We start from the raw sequence: 17,827 nt of genomic DNA on the forward strand, positions 1-17,827 counted from the left end.
GTGAGGTCCAGGCTTATTTTTCCTGGCTTATTTAATGGTTTAATGGATCAAATTAAGATGCGGTCGATAATTGGTTAACCCTTTCATCTGGGTACCATCTACAAAAACTACAGATCCCATAATGCAGTGCTTCAGTCGCCTTGCCAACAGTGATTTTTAAACTGCAGCTAAATGTGTACAGGAGCAGTTTCCACGTCGACAGCAAATGGGTTGTGAAGCAGCTCAAAATTCTTCTTTCATGCTTCAAAGTTACCGAAGTATCGTGCACAAAGTGTACACTGCATTATGGGATCTGTAGTTTGTGGGTTATCAGCACATCATATCGTCAGGCCATAATGATAGAGCAATGCAAATACAAATAATACTTAAATACTAAACTGTAATATAGACATATTAATCATAAACTTCACATAGAAACATTTATGACTTTATAATTTTTTGCTTTCATTTAGCCCCCAAACCAGAAACAAATTAGAGGCTGAACTCACTCAGTTGCGACCACAACTGGAGCCGCTCCGGATTCTTCTATACGGGCCTATTGGATCAGGAAAGTCCAGCTTCATCAACTCCATTGATATTGTCTTCAAAGGGAAAATCTCAACTGGAGCCTTGGCTGATGCAGCAGGCGCTGGTATTAGTTTCACCAGAAGGGTGAGAACAACATCCTCACATGGTTTACGTTACACCAGTAATTTCTGACATTTCTCATGAATCAAAGATCATATTTAGAGCCACTGACACTCTGTTAGTCCAGTCCCATGGACAGTAGAATTTTGCTTTTCAGCAAAAATGTGCTGTATTTTGAGTGAAATCCCTCAATATAAAAAAAGAATCTAATAATAATAATTTAAACAATTTAATATAACTCCTGTTTTTTTTTTTTGTTTTTTTTCTTTCAGTTCCGAACACACAAGATTGAGAAAAAAGGCACTTCTGAATTTTTGCCTTTTGTCCTGAATGATGTGATGGGTCTGGAAGATAAGGAGTCTAAAGGGGTGCATCCTGATGACATCATGAGTATTTTAAAGGGTCACGTAAAGGAAAATTACCTGGTAGGTGTGCATGAAATGAATAAATGAAATATGATACACGGAAATATATATAGCAGGTAAAATAAGGATCGAACATGTCAGCAATTTAAGTAAATAGATTTCTCACCAGACGAGAATTGACCAGAACCAGAATTGAACGATCAACCTGTGGTTCTCTTTCAAACATTCGCTCGGTATCTCACTATGGGAACGCCCTCAGCGTGACCGATCGCGGAAGCACCAATGACACCATGTCCGTCGCAGACGGACCAATGGCAGCTGCACCCCGGGAGCCCCGCCTCCCTATATCAGGTGCTGCCGCCCACCGGAACGGCCTTCTCGCACTCTTCCCCGTGAAGATCTGCGGTCTTTCCTCAGTGCCCGGATTGTGGCTGCCCCCTGCTTACAGTTCACAGGCGAACCGTCAAGGACCTCGCCGCAGAACGCAGGTCTGCGGTCACCCTCCACGTGGTACCGAGAGGTCTTCCTTTCTCTTAGTTTCTGTGGAGGAACAGTGGGCTCACCCCCCGCTGCCCTCCGAATACCGCCTAACGCGTCAAGGCGAGGGGTAGGAAAGCAGAAAAAAAGCGAAAGGACTCAATTCGACTCTAACGCGTTGTGGCGAGTGTCCCCGGCCATTTAGAGCTCTCACCAGGTTCTAATGGCCAGCCCCTCTCCCGCCGGGTCCTCCGGGACAAAGGGCGTCGTGTCCCGCTATTGCCCCGCTGCCTGTGGTTTCAGTATCTCAGGCAAGGACCCGCACCCCATGTGCATCACGTGCATGGGGGTGAAGCACGCTCGGGCGTCGCTTGCGGACCCGGATGGCTGCGCTCACTGCAAAGCCATGTCGGTGAAAACTCTGGAGAGGAGGCTACGTATCGCCGCGTCCACACGCGCCGACACGTGTCTGCTGCCTAAAACCGCGGCGGAGGGCGCCTCAAAGCCCCCTCCACCCCGCGCCTCCACGAGTTGGGCAGACATAATGGACGTCGAGTCCCCTATGCTGCCCCCGCTGTTCGACGAGCACGTGTTCGCGGACAGGGAGGAGGCGGACGTCGAGGAGGAGGATGACGATCAGCTCCTCCGAGACGAGCCAGAGGAGGACGACGAGGATGCCATTCTCCCGGATGCGCAGCCCTCTAGACCTCCCAGCGCTCAGGGCAGCGAGCCCTCCACGGGGGACTTCGGTTTGGTCGAGGTGTGTAAAAGAGCCGCGGCCAAGCTGGGCATTGCATGGCCAGCCCCCCGTGGTGACCTCGGGGTTGAGAGGGACTTTTTCGACGGGAAAAGACTCCCTTCTCGTCCGCCCGCATTCAGCCAAGCGCTTCCCACGGTGCCTGCGTGTGTGACCGAGGTCAGACGGTCCTGGGATAAACCCTTTTCTAACCGCGTTCCCGTCAAGGGCTACTCGGGTTTGGATATTGGCGACATGGAGGAGCTGGGGCTCTCCAGCCCCCCCACGGTCGAGGCTTCGGTGGCTCATCACCTCCACCCGACCAGGAGGGCTTCATTTTCGTCAACAGGACCGTCGCTCCCAGGTAAAATGGATCGCTTTACCGCGTCCATTTATCAGAAGATTTTTAAATCTTCCGCGCTTTCCGCCAGGGCGCTTAACGTGACCTCGCTCCTGACGGCGTACCAAGCCGAACTGCTCGAGGAGCTGGGAAAGCAGCTGGACTCTGGCAACCCCGATCCAGCGACCTGGGTGGAGATCTGCATGATCTCGGACCTGAATCTGCGCACTTCACGCGGCGCGATTCAGAGTTGTGGCCGTACAATGGGTCTCGCCGTCGCGGGTGAGCGCTCGTTGTGGTTAAACTTATCCAGTCTCACCGACCGGGAGAAGGTTGAATTTCTCGACGCGCCGGTAGACTGTAAGAACCTTTTCGGCCCAACAGTCGAGGCAATGCGGCAGAGGTGCGATCTCCAGAAGAAAGAAGGAGAAGCCTTCGACTTCTGTCTGCCTCGCAAGCCGGCGCCGCGCGCCCCTCTACCCCCCCCCCCCCCCCGCCAGGGACCCCCGCCCCCCCGCCCGGGACCCCCGCCTCAACACCGGGGTTTCCGATCTGACTTCAGGTCACCTGGCCCGCGAGCCACGGGGAGGGCAGCTGAACCCCGAGCTCAACACCGGGCTACCAGCTCCAGACAGGGGACAAAGCCGTCATACGCGGCGGTTGCTGCACAGCACCGCCCGGCTCCTCCCCCCAGCGGTAAGAAGCGCCGGCAGACCTAGGGATCCGTTTCCCTCACATCAGGGGCGTCGCCAGCACCACGTGGTCTCTGGCCTCCCCCCTCCCTTGACCGACGTCACGTTCGCCCCTCCCCCAGCAAAACGGGCGACGGTGTGCACGTCGGCAGAACGTTCTGTTCAATGTTCAGCGGCCACTTTTGTTCCCCCGCTTCATTGCAGGACCAAAGCACCAGTTCACACCGTGCTCCCTCTTACGCCCTCCCCTCAGCTCGTTCGGTCGAGCTTGAGAGTGGAGCGGGTAAGGCGGGTTTGTCCCTGTTCATTTTCCCCTTGCCGTTCTCAGGGTTCATTAAAAATGGCGCTGCCGCATCCACGCCTAGGGCTGAGGGCGCAGGCGCACGAACGAAAACGAAACTTAAGCGGAGAGTGTCCTGCCTCTGCGCCTCCACCAGATGGTGCTCATGCGCCACTGGTGGGGCAGATGAACCCCCTCGCGCGCCGTGTCGACAGCTGGCGCGCATGCGCAGTTCACCCCTGGGTCCTGGCGACGGTAGGGAAAGGTTACAGGCTGCAGTTTGCGGCACGTCCCCCCGCGTTCAACGGGGTGGTTTCGTCGCTGGCAACTGGGGATGCCGCTCAGGTTTTGGAGGCAGAAATAACCTCCCTTCTGAGCAAATGGGCAATAAGGCCTGTCCCCATGGAGGAAATGCAGCGGGGGTTTTATTCTCGCTATTTCCTGGTTCCAAAGCGGGACGGAGGGCTCCGCCCTATTCTGGACCTGCGTGTTCTCAACAAACACCTCAGGCGGTTCAGATTCAGAATGCTCACTCACAAGGGCCTGTTTCGCTCGGTTCGTCCCGGCGACTGGTTCACTACAGTGGACCTGCAGGACGCGTATTTTCACATCGGAATCTATCCTGCCCACAGGCGGTATCTCCGGTTCTGTTTCCACGGTGTGGCTTACGAGTTTCTCACGGTTCCGTTCGGCCTGAGCCTCGCGCCCCGTGTGTTCAGCAAATGTATAGAAGCAGCTCTGACCCCGCTCAGATCCTCGGGCGTTAGGGTTCTGGCTTATCTGGACGATTATCTGCTCTGCGCCCGATCGCGCGAGCAGGCAGTGCACGAAACGAAGGTACTGGTGACCCACCTCACCAGCCTGGGTTTCAGTATAAACTACGCCAAGAGCGCACTGGTTCCGTCCCAGACCGTAGAATATCTGGGCCTCCAGATAAATTCTGTGTCTTTTCGCGCTTCACTGTCCGAGAGACGCGTACTGTCGTTAAAACAGTGCGTTGGTCTGTTCAGCAGCGGCAGAGCGGTCCAGTTCAGGACCTGCCTGCGCCTGCTGGGGCTCATGGCTTCTACTGTGGCAGTGGTCCCGCTGGGTCTGTTGAACATGAGGGAATTTCAGCGCTGGGTGTCAGCGCTGCGTCTCTGTCCCCGTCGGCACCTCGGCCGTTCGGTCACGGTCTCGGAGGACTGCCTCACGGCTCTCCACTGGTATTTGTCCGGCGCGCCACTGGGTGTCGTGTCCGTAAGGGAGACGGTGACCTCGGACGCCTCCCTCACGGGCTGGGGCGCCGTGTTCGAAGGCAGGACGGTCAACGGGCTCTGGCCATCACGGCTTCGGGACGCCCATATAAACTACCTGGAGCTGTTGGCAGTTTTTCACGCTGTGGTGCATTTTCTCCCCCACCTGCGGGGCTGTCATGTTCTTATCAGGACGGACAATACAACCGCGGTGGCATATGTCAACCGGCAGGGCGGGACGCGCTCACGCCGTCTGCACGGTCTGGCGCGGAGATTAATTCTTTGGAGTTACGCGCACCTTGCGTCACTGCGTGCGACGCATGTGCCGGGTTTGGTGAATTCGGGGGCGGACCTCCTATCCACGGGGAACCCCCTGTACGGCGAGTGGAGGCTCCACCCTCAGGTGGTCACTCAGATCTGGGAGAGGTTCAGCAGGGCTGCCGTAGATCTCTTCGCCTCGCGCAGAGACGCGCACTGTCCCCTGTTCTTCTCTCTGAAAGACAGCGACGCGCCGTTGGGGGTGGACGCGCTGGCGCACCCGTGGCCGGACGCGCTGATGTACGCATTCCCACCCCTGAGCCTGATTTGCCCCACACTCTCGCGAGTGAGAGAGGGCGGTCTGACTCTCCTGCTGGTGGCCCCCCGCTGGCCTGGGAGGCCGTGGCTGGCGGAGATATTTCAGCTTCTGTGGGACGAGCCCTGGCAGCTCCCGCCGCGCAGGGACCTTCTGTCACAAGCGCGCGGGGAGATTTTCCACCCCTCTCCAGGTCAGCTGAATTTGTGGGTCTGGCCCGTGAGAGGCTGAATTTGGACGCGGCTGGTCTCCCTGACAGGGTGATCACCACCATCCAGAGTGCCAGGGCTCCATCCACGTGCACACTGTATGACGGCAAGTGGCGCGTTTTTGAACAGTGGTGCGAACAGAGGCGGGTTGTGCCCTTTGTGTGTTCGGTTACTGATGTGTTATGTTTCCTGCAGGACATGTTGGACAAGGGCAGGGCATTTTCCACTGTTAAAGTGTATCTAGCTGCTATAGCAGCATGCCACGTGGGGTTTGACAACACGTCTGTTGGTCAGCATCCTCTCGTGCGCCGTTTTCTGAAAGGCGCCCGCCGGCTCCGGCCGGCTAGTCAGCTTTTCGTCCCTTCGTGGGACTTGCCCCTGGTCCTGCAGATGTTCTCAGAACCTCCTTTTGAGCCTCTGGAACAAGTGAGTGTGAAACTCCTGACTCTCAAGACAGCTTTGCTTCTTGCGCTGTCCTCAGCGAAGCGGGTGAGTGAGATTCATGCGTTCTCTGTTCATCCTTCTTGTATGAACTTGGGCGATGCTAGGGTCGTGCTGTTACCTAACCCTGCATTTGTTCCCAAGGTTGTTAACTATGCTTATAATTGTAGCGCTGAGGAGCTGAGCGCTTTTCACCCCCCTCCATTTACTTCAGAAGAAGATCGGAGGCTGCATTGTTTGTGTCCGGTACGTGCTTTGCGGGTTTACACGGACCGTACCAGAGCTTTCAGGAGGAGTGACCAGCTGTTTGTGTCCTGGGCTCCTCCATACAGAGGTAAGCCGATTTCATCTCAGCGGTTATCGCGCTGGCTGGTGGAGGCTATCGGCATGGCCTACCATGCACGGGGTCTCCCGCCCCCGCAGGGGCTTAGGGCTCATTCCACTAGAGCCACGGCTACCTCTTGGGCTTTATTCAGGGGTGTTTCTGTAAGTGATATTTGTGCTGCTTCTAGCTGGGCTACACCGCACACATTTATTATACGCTGTGCTTAGTGTCGGTGCCGCTGATTAGTGTTGTTTCGGCTCCGTGTGCGTCCGGACGGAGGTACTTCGGAAAGCATGCAATACGGGAGTTGGCCATATCTTTCCCATAGTGAGATACCGAGCGAATGTTTGAAAGAGAACGTGAGGTTACTCGACGTAACCCCGGTTCTCTGATAACATGAGTGAGGTATCTCACTGCTTTCCCCTCCTTGCATGTGGCACGGGGAAGAGCATGCTAGAGAAGGCCGTTCCGGTGGGCGGCAGCACCTGATATAGGGAGGCGGGGCTCCCGGGGTGCAGCTGCCATTGGTCCGTCTGCGACGGACATGGTGTCATTGGTGCTTCCGCGATCGGTCACGCTGAGGGCGTTTCCCATAGTGAGATACCTCACTCATGTTATCAGCGAACCGGGGTTACGTCGAGTAACCTCACGTTTTCGTTTCCAGTTCGAACCTTCAGCTCCACTGTCAGAAGAAGACCCAGACTACAAGAGAGATCCCAGTCCAACGGATAAAGTTCACTGTCTGGTGTGTTTGCTGCCAGCAGATAAAATCTCTTTCCTGACTGATGACATATTCGCGAAAATGAGGAGCATCAGAGAGCAGGCCAGTGACATGGGTGAGGCCTGTTCCAAACTTTCATGTGGTCCATCTCAGTCAGAGGGTGTGAACAGGGTGTGGAAAATAATGTCCAATGTCCAGGAGTTTTGCTGTTTCGGTGAAGAAGCTGGGCCACAGTCTGGTAGACCTTCTTCTCACTAAACTTTTTTTTACAGTTTTATTTTTTATCAATCAAGATGATTGTGCTGCACCATGAGAAGACTGGTGATCTGCTGAAGTCCACTTCACTAATGCTGCATGGTGTAGCAGAGTCTTTTTTTAAAGCAAAGGAGTGAGCCAGGGGTGTCCAACCTACGTCCCCTGGGCCAAAGACAGCCTGTGATTCCTTTTTAATTTCCCTGCAGCTAATTTTAAGACTAGAATGAAATATGGTCCACACATAAATAATGTTCTCAAGTGCTTTGTACTTCTTAGTTTCAACACAAGGTGGAGCTACTGCCCTGGTCAGGGCAACATCAAGATCTCATCAAGGTTTTGCTAATAGTGAGCAAAAATACAGCAAAGCTTTATTTTGCTGGCAAATTAAATGAATAATGAAAGTTATTATTGCAAGATCATTTACATATTTATTAGTCAGAATGATGTGATTATATTGAGGGAAGGTAAGAGATAAGATAAGATGATCCTTTATTAGTCCCAGAAGTGTGAAAGTACAAAGTACAAATATAACTGGACGAGTGTATTAAAATGTATGTGTAGTAGCGATGATTTTATGAATTTCTTTAATACTAAAATTGTCGCAAATAGAGAGAAGATTAAAAGCACAACAAATAGCTCTGCCGATATTTCCATGGAAAATAATCTTCTAATAGATGACCACCGATTAGAACGATTCAACCTTATTAAAGAGCATGAATTAATCAAATTAATGGAACCAACAAGGTTCCTTAAGCAAATACCACCCGATATTACAAATTCTACCCTCAAAATTGTTAACTCGTCGCTTAGCACCGGCCACGTACCAAGTTTGTTCAAGGTAGCAGTCATTAGACCCCTGATTAAAAAGCCGGATCTTGATCGCAGTCAGCTTTCAAATTATAGACCGATATCCAACCTTCCGTTTATATCAAAAATCGTAGAAAAAGTTGTAGCCCAGCAGCTGAGCGCATACCTAGACTGTAACAATATCCACGAAGTATATCAATCAGGATTTAGACTGAGACAGCGCTGGTTAAAGTGGTTAATGACCTGCTATTGGCCTCTGATCAGGGACGCATCTCGCTGCTTGTCCTGCTTGATCTGAGTGCAGCGTTTGACACTATTGATCACGCTATTCTCCTTGCCAGGTTAGAGAATGTTGTTGGGATTAAGGGAACAGCCCTTGAATGGTTCGGATCATATTTGACCAACCGATATCAGTTTGTGGACATCAATGGTGTTTTTCACATAGTAAAGTAGAGTTTGGTGTTCCACAAGGTTCTGTCCTAGGTTCGTTACTTTTTTCGCTGTACATGTTACCTTTAGGTGACGTCATCCGCAAACACGGTATTAGCTTTCATTGCTACGCTGACGACACACAGCTGTATCTGTCAGCAATGCCAGATCAGAGGCAGCAGCTGAACAATATAGAGAATTGTCTGAAGGACATTAGACAGTGGATGCTCACCAACTTTCTCCGGTTAAACCCTGACAAAGACAGAAGCACTTGTACTTGGGCCTCAAGTAGCCAGGCATAAACTGGCTGACTACACAATAACCCTGGATAGCCTTTCTATCTCACCGAGTATTGAAGTAAAGGATCTAGATGTGTCATGATCCGGACCGGCAGGGGTTGACTCTGGATCCGGGGTCCGGACCGGAGTTTCATGTTAGTCTCGTGTAATGTTCCCTGATTGTGTTCACCTGGTGTATATTTATATAATTGTATAAAGCTATCCTGTTCGTGTCTGTTCGCCGTCGGGTCATTGTGCATGTTAATGTTCCCTTGTCTCGTGAAGTTCGTATTAAACCCCTGTCCTGTGATCGTGCGAATGCGTCCTCCTTCACCGCCATGTCCAGCCCACCCGTGACAAGATGTCATCATTGATGCAGGTCTCTCATTCAGTTCGCACGTAGATAATGTCACTAGAATAGCATTCTTTCACCTTAGAAATATTGCGAAAATAAGAAATATCATTTCAATGCATGATGCAGAAAAGTTGGTCCATGCATTTATTACATCAAGGTTAGATTACTGCAATGCATTATTTTCTGGATGCTCTAGTAGGTGCATGAGTAAACTCCAGCTAGTACAGAATGCTGCAGCCAGAGTTCTAACCAGAACCAGGAAATTTGACCACATCACCCCAGTCTTAAAATCACTGCACTGGTTACCCATCAAATTTAGGATTGACTACAAAATCCTACTTTTGACCTATAAAGCTCTAAATGGTCTCACCCCGCAATACCTGAGTGAACTTTTAGTTATTATGCCCCCTGCATTCAATGAGTGCGAGGTCACTACAAGTACAGAAGGTCACAGGTGGGAGCAGCTCCTTCTCATATAGAGCTCCGCAGTTGTGGAACGGCTTGCCGGTCCGTGTTTGGAACTCAGACTCAGTCTCAGTGTTTAAATCTAAACTGAGAACACACCTGCTTTCTCTGGCTGTTTGCTAAAGTCCTAGACCCTCATTTCACTTCATTTTGACGCAGTGTCAATTATAAAGTCCAGTTTATCACAGAGTCCCCCTGTTAGACACAGACAGAGTTAAATTCACCCTAGTTAGGCTGTCCTAGTTAGGGTACCGGGCCACTGTAGCACCAATATACCACTATAGCCACATATTTCAGTATCGGGCGTACAGTGCAACCGTCTGCCGCTGCTTCTGTTTGTTTTTCTCCGAGACACGGAATCAAGCACCCAGACTACTGGCAGACCCCAGTGAAGAGACCAGCAAATAAATCCTGGTTCCTGACAACTGCTAAACAAGGACATAGCATGAAACAAACCAGAGGGTCACCACAGCCACCACCACCGTTACAACTATAGTGTTACATCCTGGTCTAGGTCAGGAACGTGAACAATTAGAAAGAGGGAGGGAAACGGCACAACCGTTGGAACTAAGTGATTTTTAATAAAACACGCCTTGACACACAGTCAGGCCACGAAAAGCACCGGGTAGACGAAATGTGAACAGGGCATCTGTCCTGCGTATTTTCCCTCTCCCTATCTCTCAGTCTCCCTCTCTCCTTCCGTCCCCGCGTCGCAGCACGCCGTCTTTGACGACATCACTCCGATGGGAGCGCGAATCAGCGTCAGGTCTGGGAGGAGTTCTGTAAATTACAGGCTCCTCCTACAAAAAGGAAAAAACACCAACAGACAGAACAAACCACACATCACATGATCATGGGACCTAACAACAGCTTCAGGGATCTTCAAGTGGACCAGTAGCATCATTATGGACACGTAATCTAGACCATGACACTGACTACATTCTGGACTTCTCCAGCCCTACAACTTTAGGACTTATTATTATATCATCCCCAACCCTGCACTGACACCATTTGCAGGCTCACTCTACCCTGGAAGGGGGTCCCTCTCTGTATCACTCCTTCCCAAGGTTTCTTCCTTTCTTTTTTTCTCTCTCCTAGAGTTTTTTTTGTGTGGAGTTTTTCCTTGTGTTCAGAAGGGTCAAGTGTGGGGGGTGTCAACTGTAGGGCCTGTCAAAGCCCATTGAGACATACTGTATGTGATTTTGGGCTATATAAGAAATAAATGTTGTTGTTGTTGTTGTTCATATATATATCTATCATATAAACAGTCTGCAGTCATTTTTGCTCATCATAATGTTATGGCTGATATATGAATATATATTTACAGTATGTAATGTAGTTTTATTTACATTGCATTGCCTTACATTGTAGTTTTATGTCCCCCTGTGCATCAGGTATTCCTCAGGTTGTCGTGATGACAAAGCCGGACATGGCATGCCAAGTAGTGAAATCCGATCTGAGAAAGATCTACTACAGCATGAAGATCAAAGAAAAAGTGAGTGAGATGCCTGCTTCATAATATTCCAGTTAAAGGACATAGAAATTTGTGAATCTGTTAAAAAACCCACATGATTGTGTTTGTGTGTGACATGTACACAGATGCAGGAGTGCAGCAACAGACTGGGGGTCCCAATGAACTGCATCTTCCCCGTGAAGAACTACCACGTGGTGACTGAACTTGTTCTGGAGATGGATGTCCTCATCCTGAATGCTTTATTAACCATCATTCATTTTGCTAAAAACTATGCTGTCCAGCATGTGGTGCGTTAGCACAGCCCTGCACTGCAACTTCTACAATTCAATACCCATTTAAGTGTAAAATACAAAGTGCACTGGACTACAACGCAGAAAACTTAGTAGGTTTTGCTTGCTGGCCAATGTCATATTTCCTTTGTGGTGATTAAACTGAAAATGTGAAGTAAAGACCATCATGGACCTCACTGGAATTCATGTTGAGGACCTGATTTAATGCTGCTTCCTTGTGATTTTGTAAAAGTGGCCTGTTTTAGGGTGAATGCTGTCTGCACAGATGATGCACAATGTTTATATCCACAGAAAACAACTGTATCTGCAAATATCATGCACTGAAATGAAATAAACACATAAAACACACATAAAAAGGTGGGTCATCTGTACAGGAGCAGTTTCCACGGCGACAGAAAATGGGTTTTGAAGCAACTCGAAATTCTGCTTTCATGCATCAAAGTTACCAAAGAGTTGTGCTCAAAGTGTACACTGCATTATGGTATCTGTAGTTTGTTACCCCTGAAGGTAGGTCACCATGAAAATATATAAGAAATTAAGTATTAAATATGAAAAATGAACATTAATTTACCTGCTTATATGGGTAAAAATAACTATTGACAGGGCAGTCCCATAAACAGGCATTTTTAATTGTGAAAGTGAAGTGATTGTCATTGTGTATTTTTTATTTATTTGTCAAGAACGATAGACAATGAACTAATTATGCAATATATAGAGGTGTCAAAACAAGCTGGGCCTTTCCTGTGGGGTGGAGGTGCGAAGACAGATGCTCTGCTCTGTAACATGAATAATAAGAGATCTGAGGTAGGAGGGTGCAACCCTTCCTTGGCTTTGTAGGTAAGCATCAGTATTTTGAATCTGACCAGCCAGGAGTGGGTTACAAAAGACCAATTTGGAGATGACCAGAGACCTGACAAGTGTCTTTTGATAAATATGGACAAATTCTCCTGATGTTGTAGTGAAGGAATTGACATGAAAGTGAAAGTGAAGTGATTGTCACACATGATACACAGCAGCACAGCACACAGTGCACACAGTGAAATTTGTCCTCTGCATTTAACCCATCACCCTGAGTGAGCAGTGGGCACCATGACAGGCGCCCGGGGAGCAGTGTGTGGGGACGGTGCTTTTGCTCAGTGGCACCTCAGTGGTACCTTCGCAGATCGGGATTCGAACCAGCAACCTTCTGATTACGGGTCCGCTTCCTTAACCGCTAGGCCACCACTGCCCCATGAAAGAGACATTGGAAATGTGAGACAAGTAGGAGAGGGAATTGTCCATGGTTACTCCAAGGTTGTGCAGTGGCAGATAGAGATTGGTGAATTGTCCAGGGAGATTTTAAGGTTATGTTGTGGGGAGGAGTCAGCAGGGATCAATAGCAGTTCAGTCCTGCCGGGGTTGAGTTTCAGATGATGTGCTACCAATCTGTGCAGGCAGAGATTTTGGTGGACATGTTTACATATGATTGCAGAAAAAAAGAGTTGCAAAGAAAACCTGTGCAAAGATATGACTTCACCAAGAGATTTCGTGTAAAAGCAGAACAGGGTCAAGTACAGAGCCCTGAGGGACACCAATAAAGAGCTTGTGAGGTGCAAATGTGCCCCTCATAAGATCGATCCTCCAGAAGCTATCCACTGCCATGCCAAGCCATTAGTTCCTCCTAAGGATGGCCAGGAGTCTTGTGGTTGACTATCAAATGCGATTTTGAAACCAGACTGATGTGGATCTAGAAGGTTGTTCTGGTTAGTGAGAAAGCTGATTATAGATGCTATGTCCTAGGATTTTTGAAAGAAAGGGAAGGAGAGAGACTGGTATATAATTGTAAATATTGGATTGGCTGTGGATTTCTTGAGAATTGGAGTAGTTACAACCTTTTGAAGGCTGTTGGGACGAGACCAGATTATATGAACTAATGAACCTCTTTGCTGGCCACCCCCCTGGTGATACGCGCCGGCACCTAAACAGTAGTGACTTGTTCTAATCAGGGTGAATACAAAAAACCTACAAGTGTATTTCACAAAACATGAGCACCAAACTTTATAGAACTATTATCGCTGCCGGCACAAAAAAAATATCTTTACAAATCATAAAATCCTGAGTTTTACATAATCAAAAAAACAGAGAGGGTCCAAACAACAATTGGAATCCATTGAAAGGCAGAGAATATGAAAATAAAGAATTTAGAAAGGTTGCTCACAGAATACTAGCGTTTCTACCAGGGGCGGTCCTAGCCTGTTTGCTCGCCACTTTCAGAACGATCCAGATGATCCAAAATATGGCAGCCCATCTCATGTTCAATCAGCCAAAATACACCCATGTTACACCTCTTCTCACGTCTCTCCACTGGTTCCCGGTAGCTGCTCGCATTGAGTTTAAATCCTTGATGCTGCCTACAGGGCTGTAAATGGAACTGCACCCTCCTACATCAATACAATACTAGCCAGCTACACTCCTGCACGCTCTCTCAGATCAGCAAATGAAATGAGACTGAAAATTCCCTCTTCACTGGGTCTCCGATTCCATTTGACTTTGTTGTCCCTGACTGGTGGAACAAGTTGTCTTCCTCCATTCGACTAGCCGAGACTACCACCACTTTTAAGAGGCAGTTGAAAACTGAAAAGTATTTCAGACAATTCTAACACTTACACACGCACATGCACAAAACAATGCAATATAAAAAAAAATATATATAATTTTTTCTTCGTCTACCACTTAACAATCTCCGAGCGTGCTCTTTGCTGACAAGTTAGGCCTTATCAGGGCTCTTAGTTTTTGTAAACTCACATCTATAGAAATCGAACAAGAATTGCTGGTGTCTTCATCCTGTAAGTCGCTTTGGATAAAAGTGTCTGCTAAATAAAGTTAAGTAAAATAAATTAAAGAACGAATGCAGCATATATAGCGCTCACCATGAAGTTTGCGCTTCTTAAAAAACTTGTTTTCGAAAACACGTAGATCTCTGGACACTCCGAGACTGATAAAATGCGTTATGCAAATTCCTACATGGAGCAGCAGTATATAAGAGTCAGGCTGTCACAGCCACTACCAGTTCTGCATCATGCAGAATCGTCCACGTCTACATCGAGGAGCATCAACTATGAGACTCATTTCAACACCCCTGCTTCCCAGCCTTGATACAGGTGAAGGGCTTTTCTCCAATACATGTCGTCTGGTGGACTTTAAGGGACGATGCATATGAAAAACTCTTCCCACACTCAACACACTGGTAGGGCTTCTCTCCAGTATGTATCCACATGTGAGTATTCAGAGCTGATTTTCGTGAAAACCTCTCTCCAGTATGTATCCTCTGGTGGACTTTAAGAGATCCTGCACATGGAAAACTCTTCCCGCACTCTACACACTGGTAGGGCTTCTCTCCAGTATGTATCTTCTGGTGGACTTGAAGGCTATATGTTTTTGAAAATCTCTTCAGACACTCTACACACTGGTAGGGCTTCTCTCCAGTATGTATCTTCTGGTGGACTTTAAGGTTTGATGGTCGTGAAAAACTCTTCCCACACTCTACACACTGGTAGGGCTTCTCTCCAGTATGTGTCCTCTGGTGAGAATTCTGATCTGATTTTCGTGAAAACCTCTTCCCGCACTCTTCACACTGGTAGGGCTTCTCTCCAGTATGTATCTTCTGGTGGGACTGAAGTTTTTCTACTTGTCTAAATCTCTTGCTACAATGTTCGCATTGAAATGCCTCTGCAGTTGAGTTATTGGGTCTTCTCTTGACTACTTTGGGTCCAGCTGTAATAAAGGTACAAAATATTTTAAACCATAAAAACATACAGCATGTTTCTGAAATGAATACATTATTCAACTAAAGTAAGATTTCAGGTAGTCTAGGCCACATAATGAGCCTGTCATAATAATAAAAGGGGAACGTGTAGAGATTGTCCAGACCTACAAATATCTGGGAGTGAAACTGGATGACAAACCAGACATGTGTCTCACCACCCCTCACATACCCTGTTCTCCCTCCTCCTTCTGCAGCATCAGAACTGTAACTGCCAGACACGGCAAGAGCTTCATCCCCCAAGCAGTCAGAGCTCTCAATGCACCGCCATCACCAGAACACCGGCAAACTCAACAATCAATACTTACATTTACATTTACAGCATTTATCAGATGCCCATATCCAGAGCAATTAATCCGATAACATGATGACCCATGTTGCACATCTCAACTCATTTTGTCTTGTCTTGTCCAGTCTAAAATATCCAACATATCCACTTACAAGCGTCCTACATGATGTTGTCCTGTTTGTCCTGTTCATTGTACAGAAGAGTTTTACTTGTCTCTTATAGATAAATTATGTACAGTATTTAAGTTTTAGTTTCAGTTAGTATAGTTTAGTTTAGTGTGTGTGTGTGTGTATATATTTTATTTTATGATTGCACTATGGGGGGGGTCTGTGTGGACCATATTTCAATACATGGTGTACTGTGTATACTGTCCATCTTCAATAAAGCTAGCAGAATACCAAATTGTGTCTAGATTGTATACAGGCATCTGCATGGCAAGTTTTTATTTACAACCGGCAATATTTTACCATGCATACAAAACATTGTATGAACATTAACTTCACACTGCACAGTTTTTGGACATTGACTCCGGCCCTTACCAGGAAACATGCCTGTATAGATCGTCCCTCACTGTGTTCTGGCTCTGTTTGTATGTTAGAAAACCACAATTATTTAATTTCAATAGATTAAACTGTTTTTGTACAGTACAAGCCAAAGGTTTGGACACACCTTCTCATTCAAAGTGTTTTCTTTATTTTCGTGACCATTTACATTGGTAGATTCTCACTGAAGGCCATATAATATAATTTTCAATTTTTTTTCAATAGTTTATTATGTCTAGGAGGACTACACTGCTCCTTGCGTGTAGATTAACATGTTCAATACTAGTCTTTCATCAACTTAATAAAATTATTTGTTTAAAAAAATAAAGCTAAAGTAAAATAATATTTATGAATTTAAATCATTTAATTTTGAAGCCGAAATCAAAGGAATCATATGAAACCAATGTCCATAATTCAATGAAGTAAATCCAATACATTTTTTTCAGACTAATGATTTCTCTGCCACAATTCTTTACTTTAAAATAAACATATATGTTTTTGTGCTTAAAAAAAGTTTTTTATAAATTACAAACATTTTGTAACTCTTGCCGCTAGGGCCGTCTTATTCAGCTAAATATATTAAACTTTATTAGACAAATATCCAGTAATATGCTTTGGCTTTGAATGTAAAACCTCTTTTGACCAACAGTGTTAGATATTGCATTAATATTATTTTATAGTATTGCAGTACTATAATTGTCAGGATTGTTAAAGTTTAATTGTTTTCGGCCACCGCGCCATTCTTTATTTGTGTTTATGGTTTATTTTATAATAAAAACCCGTTCCCAGCATGTCACTCCTCTGCGCTTCCTTCCCCCATAAGTCCGTAGTCGTGACAATAATTCATATTTATTCTCTTTTTGAGGGTTTCAACATGTCAGCCCTTGATGTAAAAGACCCAGTAATGATCAGAAGTAAAAATATATATTCAGGGGAAAAATTTACCTGCAAAAAAAATCTAATTGGTAAGAACTCCAGAGAGCAACAAGTCAGCAACCACATCAGAACTTTGCGAAAATTAATTCTTGCCAGTCAGAAGTCAGAAGTGAAAGTAAAATGAATTAGTCGGAGCCTGTCCGGGAGCCTGTCCGAGGCATTGGCCACGCCTTCAAGGTCATATTCCATTTCAGAGTTGCATGCCAGTCACTTCTAAAGTGTGTCTCATAATGACTGCACAATGTACCTTGGCAAACATGGCTCACATTAGAACTGAGCTCAAGGCCTCTTCAACCCGAAGGGTAGTGTGGGCGTGAATTCTGCTCAGCACTATATTATCTGGGAAGGGGCGGAGTCACTGTCATTTAACACAAATTAGTGTCAGTTTCACAGACTTTACACAAAATTTAACACTAACTTTGGTGGGGTTTAAATAAGCACTGTGCAGTGTTAATTTAACTTAATTTAAATTGTGCTGTGTGTCATTGTGAGACACTGCAGCGCAGCACACAGTGAAATTTGTCCTCTGCATTTAACCCATCACCCTGACTGAGCAGTGGGCAGCCATGGCAGGCGCCCGGGGAGCAGTGTGTGGGGACCTCAGTGGCACCTTGGCGGATCGAGATTCGAACCAGCAACCTTCTGATTACGGGGCCGCTTCCTTTTACCGTTAGGCCCCCACCGCCCCAAATTGGTGCATACAACACAGGTGGTCACCATATTAGTGGTAAGAGCTGCTTTTTAAAAACGTACACTTAATTTAAGAGGCTATGCGTTCTGTGCTTGTTTTACAATAGCATGATACTGTATTGCTTTCTGTGGGTAAAATGTTTTGCAACCACACACAGATGAGAACATGCTTGAGGGTCAGAAGGAAGGGCAG

At 47.1% G+C, this 17,827-nt stretch overlaps 1 protein-coding gene across 1 annotated transcript; it reads left to right on the forward strand.

The window, feature by feature from the left end:
* The first annotated feature begins 941 nt into the window (after window positions 1–941).
* LOC114788387 (interferon-induced protein 44-like) lies at window positions 942–11,381 on the forward strand. The gene is made up of 4 exons (XM_028976960.1): window positions 942–1,052; window positions 6,966–7,137; window positions 11,006–11,106; window positions 11,211–11,381. Exons 1-4 carry the CDS (start codon window positions 966–968, stop codon window positions 11,379–11,381), a joined length of 531 nt encoding a protein of 176 aa, XP_028832793.1. The 5' UTR covers window positions 942–965.
* The last annotated feature ends 6,446 nt before the right edge of the window (window positions 11,382–17,827 follow it).

The sequence above is a fragment of the Denticeps clupeoides genome, chromosome 1, assembly GCF_900700375.1.
Source record: "Denticeps clupeoides chromosome 1, fDenClu1.1, whole genome shotgun sequence".
Taxonomy (NCBI): domain Eukaryota; kingdom Metazoa; phylum Chordata; class Actinopteri; order Clupeiformes; family Denticipitidae; genus Denticeps; species Denticeps clupeoides.